The sequence below is a fragment of the Vidua macroura genome, chromosome 6 (assembly GCF_024509145.1).
Source record: "Vidua macroura isolate BioBank_ID:100142 chromosome 6, ASM2450914v1, whole genome shotgun sequence".
Classification (NCBI taxonomy): domain Eukaryota; kingdom Metazoa; phylum Chordata; class Aves; order Passeriformes; family Viduidae; genus Vidua; species Vidua macroura.
Genome location: NC_071576.1, coordinates 20083717 through 20098370, shown reverse-complemented (window position 1 = coordinate 20098370; position 14654 = coordinate 20083717). Strand labels below are relative to the sequence as shown.

Genomic DNA, 14654 nt, shown 5'->3' with positions numbered 1-14654 from the left:
AGTTCAACTTCCTACTGCATACCGGAAAATGAACCCCAAACTACTGACTTACCTCCAGCGAAAACGTTAAGTTACTTTCCTGAAACTGTAAAAGCAAATCCCCAGTAGCACCGCATATGGCTGTCGTTACGGCAGCGGCTTCTGGCTTTATAAATAAATGCACTGCACATCCCCCCCACCAGCCCATGGTGGAAAGAAGGGTGTGGGAGGTAGAAACCCCAGCAAAGGAAGTAGATGACAACACATGAGAATCAGACAAAACCCGAGCTGCATAACAACAAAACAGGGATGGGAAAAAAATATTATGGGGACATAAAAAAGGACGCATAAATGTTTTCTACGTATCGAGGTGAGAAAACCGTTCTGATAAGGCTGAAATCAGCATTATCAGCGCCTCGGGGAGAAAATGCGTTCTAGGGAGAAAAAACGCCTCACTTCGCTTTTAAGCAGTGCAAGCACTACAAAGTGGGCTGCTAACGAGCTGCTTAAAGGCAGGTACCGCACTGAGCAATGCGTCTACCCCTACCAGGCCTACGGAGCAGCGCCGGTGAGGCGGAGCTCAAGCCAGCACGGTCCCGCCACCCACGGGCACCCAGCTGACAGGAGCCCCGCTCCCCGCTCCGCTCCGCCGCCTCAGCGCCCCGCCGAGGTCGGCGCTGCCCCCACGCACCCCAAAGCCCCGACGAGAGCACCGGGTCACCTCCCCCGCTATCGCCGCCTCCGCGCCCCGGTGCAGGCGTGAGGACCCGCACGGATACCTCTGCGCCGCCCTCCCCCGCCGCAGGCCCCGGGGGGCAATGCCGCCGCAGCGCTCGGGCCCAGGGGGGCGTAGGGAGGCGGAGCCGCGGCACTCACCGGCCGCGGGAAGCGCTCCAACCGCGGGCAGCACTCCGGCCGACAGCGCGGCCAGGCACAGCGCCAGGGTCACCCAGCGCGCCCGCCGCCCCATCCCGCTGGGCTCTGAGGGGCCGCGCCGAGCGCCCCCGACTCCGGCTCTCTCGCCCCGCCCACCGCGCCGCCGCCACCAATCAGCTGCCGCGCTGACGGCCGACTACGGGCCGCTGGCAGCAGCACACGCAAGCTCGGGGAACGGCTGGCTCTACATGGCCCGCTCCCATTGGCTCGGCGGAGGCCCGGCTCGCCCGCCACGCCCTCCCGTTAGCAAATAGCGCCGCACGTGTCTCAGCGAGGGCCGTTGCGCGAGAGATTCCTTCCGAAACGGCCCCTTCCATTGGCTCGTGCGCCTTTCCTACAGCACCCACAAGTCCTTGCGAGGGCCGCGGCGCCGCCTGGGAGCGTGTGCCCGCGGCGGGGCAGGGACTACGACACCCACAAGTCCCCGCGCCGAGCGGCGCAGGGCGCGAGCGCGGCGTCGCCGCCCGGAACCCCGCCCATTCCACACCGCGGAATTCCGGGGCGGGGCATGCGCGTCGTTGACTGGGAATGTGGAAGCGGCAGTAAATTAAGTGTCTGCCTAAGCCAGCACCGATGGAGTATGTGAAACGTAAAGAGTTTTAGTGCAACTCTGGGACGCAACTCTTCGGCTCTCATAGGAATTGCATCTTTCTGTCAGTTAGAAAGCGAACGAGGAGGGGAACTAGGAACCCAGCCTTTAATGGACTGAAACGTGCCTGGGTGGTAAATGTCACCGCGTCACGGGACTGTCCTGTTACACGGTGCTGTGCTGAATTATAAAGTGGGTTTTTCCCACTCTGTCTCAGTAGTGTCAAGCCGCCTGAGCCTTGCAGCGCTACACTTGGGATCTCTGCAGGGTGAGAGTGGCCACCAGCGCCTGTTTTTCCCATGGGACACAGTGGCAGAAGCTGTCCCACCCAGGGCTGGCTGAGGGATTTTCTGCCTGCTACAGCAGGGTCTGCAGGCAACGGAATGCCTGCACTGCTCCAGACAGGAGGTGTCTAAAGACCGTGTAAGCGCCTTGGACAGAACTAATGAATGGTTCTGATTCTAAGTAGCACAATACTGAAGTACCACGCATTTTTCTAGCTGCACTACAGCTAAACAGCACACATGGCTAAACAGTTCGGCAGAACAAAGCTGAATAGGTGTGGGAGTGCCATTTTGGAATGGGTCTGGAGGGGTTTCACCGGGGCGCTACTCTGTGCTCAGATCAGCCCTAAGTTTAACCTATATTTTGGTAAACGTCAATGTCACCCCCTGGAGCGGAGGAGGGGAGCCCACCCGTCTGGGGAGTGGCGTGAGCCCCCTGCGAGTGGCAGTGACAGCGCTCAGGGGAGCTGGGAGGACCAGCCCTGGGAGGCAGCATGAAAGGCCATGGGGTGACCTGAGGCCTCGGCAGTACTGCTGGAGATGGCTCTGGCCTGCCCTGAAGGCGTGAGGGCAGGGGTGGGTGGGGCAGGTTTGGGTAGTGTGTTGATGTGGCCTGATTTTTTTGGTAGCAGGGGAGAGCCCCAGGGGTAGCTCCTGTGGGAAGCTGCTAGAAGCTTCCACCATGACCGACAGAGCCAATCTCTGATGGGTCTAAAGATGGACATGCTGCTGGCCCAATTAGAGAGGTTGGTAACGCCTTTGTGATGACATATTTGAGAAGATCAAAATGGTGCACGTGCAGTTTTTTTCCAGGGGTGGCGAGGCGCTGCCACCAGGGCCATCCCTGGCGCAGCGTGCAGCAATGCGCTGCTGTGGCCGCTGCCACTCGGTGCGGCTCACAGCAAAGCTTGTCTGCCTGGCCGCCCCTGGCCAGCCGTGCTGCAGCCAAAAGGGCAGGGGCGGCAGTGGTGGCTTCCCCTTCCCGGTGCCCTGTGTGAGGGGAGGCGTTAAACAGGCGGCTGCCACTGCTCGCTTGGCGGCGGTGGGGCCGCGTGGCTGGCAGTGAAAACGTGGCAAGAGAGACTCTGACTCGGAACCTAACAAGATCGACCTCTCAGTGCTGCGGGATCCTGCAGGAATCTTTAGTTGTTCACAGTGGTACCTACAAGCAGTAGTGTTTTCATCTAGTCAGAGATGAGGAAGAAGTGAGGACGTGTGAAGGAAAATAACATGGCAACACCAAGGTCACTGGAAAAAGACGAGGGGGAGGAGGTGCTTCAAGTATCGGAGCCGAGATTCCTCTGCAAGCCATGGAGAGCACTATGGTAAAACAAACTGTCTCCCTGTAATGCATTAAGTCCATGGGGGATGCAGAGATTCACTCGCAGCCCGTGGGAAAAGTCGGATCATGTCAGAAGTGGGTGGATGCCAGAGAAAGGTCTGATTCACTGGAAGAACAAAATAGGGAGAGAAGGCTCCTGCTTCCAGACATAGAGAGAGAGGGCCCTTGCTTCCAAACGGGAGTAGCCTATCCTCAGAGGACTGCACCCTGCAGATGTGTGACCCACACCACAACAGTTTTGGGCTGAATGTTTACCTGTGGGAGGGACCCTATGACATAACAGAAGAAAGATTCCTCTCCTTGAGTGAACAGAAGAAGATCTTGAGTGATGATCTGATGAAAAGCCCCATGCCCTATCTCCCTGCACTGCTGATAAAAAAGAGGAAGGGACTGAGGAGGGAAAATAGATGTTTTACAGACTTGTTTTACTTCTCATTATCCTCCTCCAACTCTGTTAATAATAAATTTACCTTGTACCTTTAAATTTGAACCTGTTTTGCACTTAGAGTGTTTTTCTCTCAGTCCTTATCTCAACTCATGAACACTTCATTAATTTTTTTCCCCTTTCCTCTGCCCAACTATAGCAGAAGAGGGTGAACAAACAACTTTTGTAAGTGCCTGGCATTTGGCCAATATCAAACCAGAACAGGTGGCCATGGTGGGGGGCTACAGGGCTGTGAGAAGCTGCCAGAAGCTTCCCCCATGTCTGATAGAGCCAATGGCAGCTGGCTCCAAGACAGACTGTTGCATCCCGGAGTTTGGGTTTAGATTAGGGTTTCTAATTTATGTTAAAATAAGTCAAGTTCTGTAATCCCGTGTTTCCCCCGCGTTGTTCCCGCCCGCGGTTTCTGCCCCCATGTTGCCTGCTGCCGGCTCTTACCCCTGTGCCGCTCCTGTAACCACCCTGCCGTCCGGCCCTGGGAAACCCCGTGCTGGCCACACGATCCCGCTCAGCCCGCTCTGGCTCGGTGCCCGCCCCTGCGGGGTTCTCTGGTTGGTCGCTGTTGCTGGCGTCACCGCCACGGCAGCCGCCCCTATTGGGCGGCAGGCCGTGGATCCTCTCGCCCCGCCCCTCCATAAAGCCCTATCCCGCCGGCAGTCAGACGCCATTTTCTCCCATGCGAGTGCCGGGAGCGGTCGCGTCTTTCCATCGAACCGCGCCACGTGACCAATAAACCGTTCCTGCCAAGCACGGAGTAAATGGACAAATTCCTTCCTCTTTGCCGGGTCCCTAGCGCACGGTAACAGCGGTTGGCCGGCCCACGCGCCCAAGACACGGAGCCGTGTCCGGGAACCCGCGGCAGCAAACCCCGGCAGCACGTGGAAGCTACGCCACAGCCGGGCTCCCAAGAGCCGCGTGCGGCCGGGGAGAGCAAAAACCCACGCCGCAACAGACCTGTCACTGGCCAAGGCTGAGCCCATCACTGACAGTGGTGGCACCTCTAGGGAAGGGGGAAAAATTACTGCACAGTGGCAATGGCTTGGACTGAACAGAATATGTGAGAGAAAAAGCTCTGTAAACACCAAGGTCAGCAGAGAAGGAGGGGAGGATGTGCTCCAGGTGTGGGAGGTGAGATTCTCCTGCAGTCCATGGAGGGTGGTGAAGACCATAGTGGGGTAGCTATGTCCCTTCAGCCCATGGAAGTTGATGGAGGAGCAGAGATCCCACGCCGGGGCAGGTGATGCCTGGATGAGTCTCTGACCCCGTGGGAAGTCCGTGCTGGAGCAGGCTTCTGGCAGGGCCTGGGGCCCTGTGGAGAGAGCAGCCCACGTTGGAGCAGGGTTACTGCTGGGACTTGTGACCCTGTGGAGGATCCACATTGGAACAGGCTGTGCCTGAAGGACTGACTGTACTCTGTGGAAGGTATCCACACTGAGACAGTTTGTGAAGAACTGCAGCTTATGGGAAGGAGTCACGTTGGAGAAGTTTGTGGGGGACTGTCTCCCATGTGACGGAGCCCATGCTGTAGCAGCAGTAGTGTGAGGACTCCTTCCCCTGAGGAGGAAGGAACAGCAGAAAGTGATGAACTCACTATAAGCCCCTTTCCCTGTCCCACTGCACCGCTAGGAGGGAGAGGTAGAGTGTGAGTAAATCCTTCGTCCCAGGAAGAAGGATGGGGTGGGGGAAAATATGTCTTTAAGATTTGGTTTTACTTCTCATTACCCTACTCTGATTAGATTCATAATTAATTTTCTCAAGTCAAGTCTGTTTTGCTCAGACAGTCTGACAGTAATTGGTGAGTGATCTCTCTATGTGCTCATTTTGACCCTCAGCCCTTTCCTTATATTTTCTCTCCTCTGTCCAGCTGAGGAGGGGAGTGATAGAGTAGCTTTGGTGGTCACTTGGTGATGAGCAAGGGTCAACCCATCACAGGTGCCCAGAGCCCTTATGGACTCCCAGCCCATGAGTTGTTCAAGACTTCATTGAAAAAATCTGTCCTCAACTTGACCCAGTCAGCCTTCCTGCAAGCAGAGGTTGAACTAGATGACCTCTGGATGTCACTTCTAACCAAATTTATTCTACATCTAAAGCTCTGTGTTGGGGGTTAAGTGAACTGGAGGAGCAAGATGAAAAATTCAATGGGGGAAACAGATTTTTTTTCTGAATTAATTAACAGCCTCCCAAACAAACAAACAACAACAACAACAAAAAATTAGATAATATTGCCGACTGAGTTAGTTCTGATTAATTTAGTTTATTCTGTACTCTAAGGTTCTGGTAAATGTATTGCTGCCTTTCCATTTATGTGTGCAGCAGCCATAAAATTCCCATTAATTTTCTTATTCCATTTTGCATTTTCTTCTCTGAAGCTTTGAATGGAGTCTTAGGTATTTTTGCAGTTCTTCCTCTCTATTCTGTGCCAAAATGTGGTCTCTTTTGCAGCAGTCTAAGTGACCAGACAAATGGTAAGGGCCCAAATTGAATCCTTTGCATTTTAGGTACTCTTAGGTATGTTTTCTCAAACTATTATCTGATCTAAATTTTCAAGAGATTTTTTAATTTGACCTATTAAGTACTGCCTAGCTTGTGTGGCATGATGTAATACTGGATTTTCTCTAGTTGGGAGAATGCAAGTGCAGGAGTAAAGTTAGGAATACTTCAGTGATATGTATTCTTTATGATTATTTTTCATATTCTCTCTGACTTGTCATCTGTCTATGTAGTTTGATCATACAACTATCTGTGTTGTACCAACATTACTTTTTACTTTGATTGCAGAAAATTTCTTGTATTTTTTGTAATGAAAAATGGCACAAGTGGGAGAGGTATGAAGCTTGGTAGATTTTGAAGAGCAATTTCCCAACAGTTCTCTTTGCAGAATGTTCTCATAAAGTTTTTCAGCTTGCTTCAGAAAAACTTAAAGGAGAAAGGTTCAGACACCTCTCAGGGAAGATTTCTGTCCTAAAATACATTGGCTTTGTGACAGATGTTTCTGGCAAAAAAATGTTTTGTTTTTTAAATTAGTGTACAAAATATATAGTTTTAGGCAGATTAATTTTCATAGCTTTTTAATGATTAAAAAAAATTACTATGTCTTTTTTAAAGCTTTTGCACACTAGTTTCTGAGAAAACAGTTACAAGGAGCACAATATTTCTATATCTCCATTGTTCATGGCAGTTGGAGGGTTACGATTCTAGCAAGGCCTATATGCAAAGTAAGAGACACAATACAGGTGTTATTTAAGCAGCCTAAGGGAGAAAAGATGAAAATTTCCATGGTTCATATCACAAATCAAGTGCCCAGTCACAGGGAATGAGGGAGAGAGAAGCAGTGATGAAGAGAGGAAAGAAGACTCTTCCAGTATATGTTAGAAAAGAGGTTGTTGCCAAGGCTTTTGTGAAGGCACCAGTCAAGAGGAACAAGAAGGATGTAGCTTGAAGAGCTGTCACCCAGTCTAGACCAGTAACAAGTTGTAGGGGTTAGGCAACACTGTGAGCTACCTCCATTCGCATAAACAGAAATGCAGATAGCCCAGGCCTGTTTCTCCTCTCCAAGTGGTAAGAGTTGAAGCTCATTAATGAAAACATCAGCCCTTGCTTTCTAGCATCCCAAATATACCAGCATTCACAGATCTCTGTAATACCAGTGTGGGCTCTAATATCCATGCCGAGGCTCATGGTCCTCGCCCTTATTTGGGGCCTCCCCTGCTTATCAGAAGAGTCCGGCACGATCTTCAGTACAGAAAGATGCACACACTCATGCACTGTTCTCACAAGCATGCTTTCTCAGACATTAGATCTCCCACTGGATAGTGATCCAATGTCCATGCACTCACACTGTGTCCCTTACATAGCTGCTGATGCAGAGCTGGAGTCTTTCCACATCTTCTATTTCATGGCTACTCCAGCTTAAGATTGGCTAGCAAAGTATATGTATGTGTACATGTGGATGTGCACACACACATATGCATGCACAGTTAAATTCCCTACGGAAAAATAAACAGTCTGGTGTCTCCAACTGCTGGCACTTAAACCAGTGCCACAGTCCCTGCTCCAGTTGCTGCCATTTACACCCCACCAATACACACCCTATTCCCAGAGGGGAATGATCCCTTCCCCTGTTGCTGGCACTCAGATCTCAATTGTATTCCAGTCTTTCTGTTGTCACCTGGATCTACAACCTGGGGACTCATGGTGTGTTCTCTAGCTGCTGGCAATTGGACATTGTAGCACTCATGTAGGATAGAGTGAGGTTACAAAGGCAAAGTCAGTAATATAATTTATTAAGAAGAAAGGATACGCTGTGTTGATTGTGTGTTGATCATGTGCTGATCACACGTTGATCATGTGGCTCAGACAAGTATCCTATGTTTGTTTCTCTGCTATCCATCCATATCTCTAACTTTCCTTACATTTTTCACTTCCCATAAAGAATCTATAATTTTTACATAACCCCCACAAGTTCTTTTTACTTTTCCATGGTTTTAGTACACTCTCACGAAGACTTTCAAATATACCATCATAGTCATGAAGTCTTGATTTCTTCTCTGTTCCCTCCTCTGCTCCTCCCTCCCTCTTGCCTCTGCCTATAGCTATGTAGTTCCTTCTAACAGCCCATCAATCAGCGACTGAAAAGTTCTGGTCTTTGTCTACCTTATTACCTGCTCATTAAGGTTTGTGTATTCCTTTCCTTTATTGCTTTATTGTTTCCCTTGTTACTTCTATTACACTGAATGGTACTTAACTAGAAAGCTTAATGAACCAGATGCTCTTTACAGTCTATGTACTCGTACAGTGGCATAGAGGAAAAATACTCTTGTTTATTTAAGGTCCTGGAATCATGCTGCTTTTTGCATTGGTTCTGGTTTTACCTCTCTTATTGAATTACTGCTATCACTTGCTTTTTTTTTCTGTTCATTTTCTCAAGGGAAGAGCTCCAGTTATCTTCAATGGGATTTACTATAGGATTTAACGAAACCTGAGTATTACATTGATGCTGACCACAATTGTAATGTTAGAGTCCCAAAGGCATGACTGAGTTGTTTATATAGATTTCTTCTGTGTACAAATTGTGCTGAGAGCTTCAGCTCGGTGCCTAGTGTGGGAACCCTCCAGCAAGAACAGTTGGTGTGCTTACACTAAAAATAATGTTATCCAGTTGTCTGTGTGCTCGAGGTCCTGTCTTTAGATGACAATGAATAGCAAGCACAAATGAGTTTGCAGATGTTACAGGAAAACAAATGCTAGCCTGCTCTAGAGATATAGTGACATCAGACTGACCTGTGTTCAAATCTGGTGAAAACACAGTATTTATAATTAAAAAAAACATTTAGATTATTGCTTTAAGACTGTGTAAAATCTGTAGAATTGTATTCTAGCCCCTAATTTTCAGAAACTGAACAAAATAAAGAAGAAAGTCTAACTGTTAAGTGTCTATAATTGGAAATCGCAAATGATGGTCTGTTGCCTTTGTGTACTACAGAACAGAATTTTTAGTATTGGAAGGGCCCTCTGGAGATCATCTAGCCCAACCCACCTGCCAAGGCAGGGTCACCTAGAACAGGTAACACAGGAATTTGTCCAGGTGGGTTTTGGGTATCTCCAGAAAGGGAGACTTGACAACCTCTCTGGGCTGTGCCATTGCTCTGCCACCCTCACTGTAAAGTTCTTCCTCACGTTGAGGTGGAACTTCTTGTGTTTTTAATTTATGGCTATTGCTCCCTGTCCTGTCACTGGGCACCACTGAAAAGACCTCTTGACCATGTTTGAGATATTAATATGCATTGATGACGCATTGCCCTGCCCCACCCCTCCTCATCCCGCTGCCTCCTCACCTCACCTCTGCCTCCGCCTCTGTCTCTCTCTTCCAGGCCCAGTTCCCACAGTTTCTCCTCACAGGGGAGATGCCCCAGACCCTCATCATCTTTGTGGCCCCTGCTGGACCCTCTCCAGTAGCTCCTTGTCTTTCTTGTACTGAGGAGCCCAGAATGGCCCATGGCACGCTGGATGTGGTCTCACCACGGCTGACTAGACGGGGAGGATCAGCTCCCTTCACCTGCTGGCCACAATCTTCCCAATGCATTCCAGGATATCATTGGCCTTTCTGGCTGCAAGGGCACTGCTGGCTCATGGTCAGCTTGTCATCCCTCAGGACTCTCAGGTCCTTCCCAGCAGAGCTGCTCTCTAGTATGATTGCCCCCAGATTGTGCTGGTGTTTGGGGTTCTTCCTCCCCAGGTGCAGGACCCTGCACTTTGCCTTGTTGGACACCATTAGGTTTCTTTCCACCCAATTCTCCAGCCTTTCAAGGTCTTGTTGAATGGCAGAACAGCCTTCAGGATCAGCCACTCCTCCCAGTTTTAAATCATCAGCAAACTTGCCGAGGGTATATTCTATCCCTTTGTCCAGGCTATTGATAAACAAATTGAAATATGCACATAAATGTGAATTTTTGTGTATGAGTGTATTTTTCACATGATTTTGAGAGAAGTGTCTTATGAGTTGCAGTGCAGATGAAATTAAATCTAATGCCGCCTGCAAGCTAAAATTTTCATATATGTTGCACTTCAGTTGCAGTTATGGATTTAGCAGTGTCAGTTATTTTAGTGACAATTTCTAGAGTAGCCTGAATTACTTAAAAGTAAGAAAACCTCAATGGGGCTGAAAGCTTTCAAGGGAAAATAGGACAAGATAACAAGTACAGCATGGAAATTGTTCATGGGTAAGTGGGATCTGGTTTTGATGTTTTTCTTCCCAGCTTGTGAGGCCTTTTCTTGAAAGTTTTTGTGCAGACTGCAGGCTCAAGACCAAAGCCAGAGCTCTGCTCAGTGATCAGGCAAGAAGCAGGATATTTATTACAGTAATAGGGCTGAGTATTAACTGGGAAACATCTCTAGAGCTGGGAGATGTAATTCTGGGAGGTACACAATGCCAGATGAATAAAAGTGCATTTCTGAAAACATAATATTTTGCTATATTAACTACCCCCTAGCTTTCTGTGAACTCTCAGGTATCTAATTTGTGTTTACAGTATGCCAGCACTGTTATTTCTTGAGCTTTTTCAGAGTTAGCTCTTAAATATGGATAGTTAGGATTCTCTGCTTAAAAAATTTGAATCATTCAGGTAGAAAAAACAGAAAACAATCACAAGGTTTAAACTATCAATCATAAATAAACAATCTTGGCATTCATGCAGTGTTATTTATTCAGAAAAATGGTTCAACAAATACTTTCAAATAATGAACATGCTTGGGGGATTTTTTTAGACTATTTGGGAACAGAGAATGGTAAGAATTATTAATTGTATGTATTTAGAAACATATGTAGAAATAATTTACGTGTAAAATAACCTAATATTTGATATTAGAATATTCAGAATAGATATCAGCAAGATTCTTTGAAGCACATCATCAGAGAACTAACTCAGGGTATAAAAAAATGGGACTAGTAGAAAAACAGGACTGAAATGTATGAGTTGGGTTCTGCTCCTCAGGAATGGAACAGCACCTTGCCACCAAATGATATTGTCAAACTGATTCACACAAAGTTTCCACTGCTATCGGTTTCATTGTGTTTCTCATGTCCAGCCCCTGATGCACTAACAATGGTCAAGTGATCAGATGTCTAGAGAGAGAATAATGGATAAGTATCAAACCTATTTTATTTTGAAAATATTTGCTTTGATGAAAAAGCTGTTTCCTCTAATGCTTTAGCTGCTTCTGTTTATGGTTTAACTGTAACTAAAAGTGTAAGCTACAAAGTGAGATGGCTGTAAGAATGTCGTAAGAATGTAAGAAAATTCTGTAAGAATTGCTGGGAAATAAATTGGAATTTTTCTTATTGCTATGTGTCTCAAATTTTGCACCTTGTTAAAGGACACACAGGTGTCACAGATGGCTTCAGAGTTATGTTGCTCAGGTTAAGGTGCTGCCAGTCAGATGTGATTTAAGGCAGGTTATTCATCTACTGCACCAGGAGTCTGAGCTTTCCAATGGATTGCTCAGGGCAAGCATCCGTCAGTTCACGCCGTGGAAGGACAGATGATTCTCACTTTGGGAAGGAGTACAAACTGCACTTCAGATTTTTTTTCCTCTGGTGTGACTGTGAGTTTTAAATGTTTGGCACATTAGTCTTTTTTGACTTCTTAACATTCCCTCAGGACATTGGTGACCAGCTTCTGTTGTGATCTTGGCTTTTGTCTGCTTAGCTGATCTGTAAGCCACAGCATACGAACAGTTCTGATGGAGCTCAGTGTTCATGTCGGAAACTTCAGTATTCTTGGCTATAAACTGACTGGATTAGAGATCCAACTATCCATTTGTTGTGCAGGAGGAGTTCAGGTTTAAGAATAATTTTGACTTGAGCAGAAATCTATCTGTACTACTGCTGCTGCCATACATATCACATTTGGTTTGGCAATTGGGCGTTGTTCCTCAGCAGTGCCCATTCTAAACACTGAAGTAAAATAACAATTTAAAGAAATATGCTTGCGATGTAGATTAGATTAGTTCTGAATATTCTGGGTGTTAAAAACAGGCGAATCGGAGCCAGAGTATGTTAAAAAGTCTGGGCCTGTTTATTAAAATCACAGACAACCGAGGACGAGGTCCCAAGGTAAGCCCAGGACCTCAGCGGCAAGTCAGAGAGTAACAAAACGCAACATGTAACTGTGCACAGGCACAGAGTGTTTCCTTGGATACAAAGTCCGCGGAAAGACCCCGGGTGGCCAGCACCCAGGGTTGTTAAAGTCTCTGGAGGCTGCTGATTGCTGCGTTCTTGATCCTTTCGTTGATTGGCTCTCTTTCTGGTCTTTTGGTTGGTTTATAAGATGGTGCATTCCTGGCCAATCATTCTTGAACTACGAGGCACCATTGGTTGGTCTATTTCTCCAATCGCAGGCTGAACTGATGATATCATTCTTCGATGCACCTGGCCTCCTCCCCCTGATTGGCAACTATGCACACCCACTTAACTAATAGTACATATTTAACTTTGTGACAACTATGCACACTCACTTAACCAACAGTACATATTTAACTTTGTAACTCATAACTATTCACTACATTAACAATTTAACAATTCATTATATTAACAATTTGTTACATTAATCGGTAATTACTTACAACTCATTTGACACAATTTACCCATTATTACCCCCGCCTACTAAAACAAGTTTATTTAGAACATGGGGGTCCTCTCTACTGTAGTTTCCTGCTGGGTACTGACTCAGATACCTCAAAGCTTCTGACAGTTGGACGCTGCAAACAGTATTTTAAGGTTATTGTTATACCATATATGTATATTAGATGTATGCATATCCATATGTTCCGTAGATACGCGTGCCTGCCATGCGTACCTTTGTCTGGGCACGTTTGTTTGTGACGTTCGTGACCTTGGCCTGCAGCGCGCGTTCCCCGCCCGCCGCCCGCGGTGCCCGCGGGAGCCGCCAGGTGTCGCTGCGGCGCCAGGCGGGGCCCGGGTGAGGCTGCGCGGGGCGCGGTGCGGGCCGCGCGGGTCGGGGATGGCCGGGCACAGGGAAGGAGGGCTCCGCAGGCACTCTCAGGGATTTCCCCGCCGCTTACACTTGCCAAGGGTCTCCTTTTGAGTGTCTGAAAACACTGCTGCGGTTCCAAGGGGCCACTGCTGCTGGCTGTCCCGAGGGACGGTGTACCCAGCTGCGTGCGAGGGCAACAAGCTCCAACTGACGCACAGAAGCTCCGTCGTGACACGAGGAAAAGGTCCTTGGGTGGGAGGGTGACTGAGCGCAGAACAGGCTAGCCAGGGCGGCCGCGGAACCGCCTATTCAAAAGCCGCCTGGACGCGATCCTGGCAGCCGGCTTTGCTGAACCTGCTTTAGCAAGGGCGTTGGACGACATGGTCTCCAAAGATCCCCTTCAACCCCATTCTGTCATTCCGTAAAAAAACAGGCAAAGCTTTTCTTGTTCAGAGTCCACTTTTTGAGAAGTCTTGCCTTAATCTCTCAAGACTTACATAACTCAGCTGTGAAATGGCATTAGTAATGCATCGCTTCTCTACTGAACTTGCTTGTGGAGTGATATTCTGGTATTTTAATAATAAAGCTATTTAAATCTCTGGGTAAACACCACAAAGAAAGCCAATGCAGGGCAAAATTGACTTCAGTACAGTAAATAGCGTGTGGCATCATTGTGCATAATCTGCCTCACCAAGTTGTAGAATAATAGCTGATTTCTTCATCATGAAAACAAGTGTTCAGAGACTTAAGATATTTTATGCTCTAAACATGTTCGAAGTATGTATATCCAAAACCATGAGGAAGAGTTTATGTTTTTTTTTGTTTTTGGTTTTTTTTTTTTTTTTTTTTTTTTTTTTAGTTCTTAGGATTTTGTTTGTTTGTTTTATCTAAAGGGGATGGACTAGGTAACTTTGTTTTCACTTTTGAATTTTAAGCTATTTATAACTCAAAGCAATTTCATTTTGAAATAGCTCACTTTTCTGATTTGAGATTGAAACCTGAACGATGTAGTTTTTCTATAACACATTCCAGATAACTGTGGCTAAGTTTTGCTGTCTGATTTAAAACTGGTCTTTCAGTATTGCTGGAGATGTAGCTGAAGCTTGACATTACAAGTGCATCCAGTTCCAGTTTCGTAATGATTAGTGGGGTTTTTTATTCCAAATTTTATGTCTTTGTTTCTTTCTGTTTATTGACTGCTGAAGTGAACCAGCGTATTGTGAGGGCAGAAATAAATCAGGATTTAATACTGTACTTGCTGATGAAAACTTGCTAGTGGAGAGTATTGGTAAAAGACACTGAGACTTTAAAGAGGATAAATAAAGTTAATATCAAGATAGCACTGTTATTTGATATATATTCTCTAGAATATTTTATTGTGTGGAATAGTAAAGTAGAGATAGTAGTATCTTCTTAGTGACTCAGGAGGAGAAGCAGTTCAAAGGTCAAAGTTTCTTTGTGCATGAGTATTACTATCACATAATTCATTTAAAGCAAAATGGGATTGGAGACAGCCCTAGATATTTAAGGCTGTATGGTGAAGTGGGTGTAACTACTGCTTTGCAAACATGTTCTACACCTTTCTGCATGT

At 47.1% G+C, this 14654-nt stretch overlaps 1 protein-coding gene across 1 annotated transcript in view; it reads right to left on the bottom strand.

The window, feature by feature from the left end:
- The window catches only part of SEL1L (SEL1L adaptor subunit of ERAD E3 ubiquitin ligase), a 34886-nt gene extending 33891 nt beyond the window's left edge, over window positions 1-995 (bottom strand). The window contains exon 1 of the mRNA XM_053979922.1: window positions 856-995. Within this exon, the coding sequence (XP_053835897.1) occupies window positions 856-949 (94 nt within the window). The 5' untranslated portion in view covers window positions 950-995. The remainder of the gene's footprint in view (window positions 1-855) is intronic.
- Window positions 996-14654: the final 13659 nt, after the last annotated feature.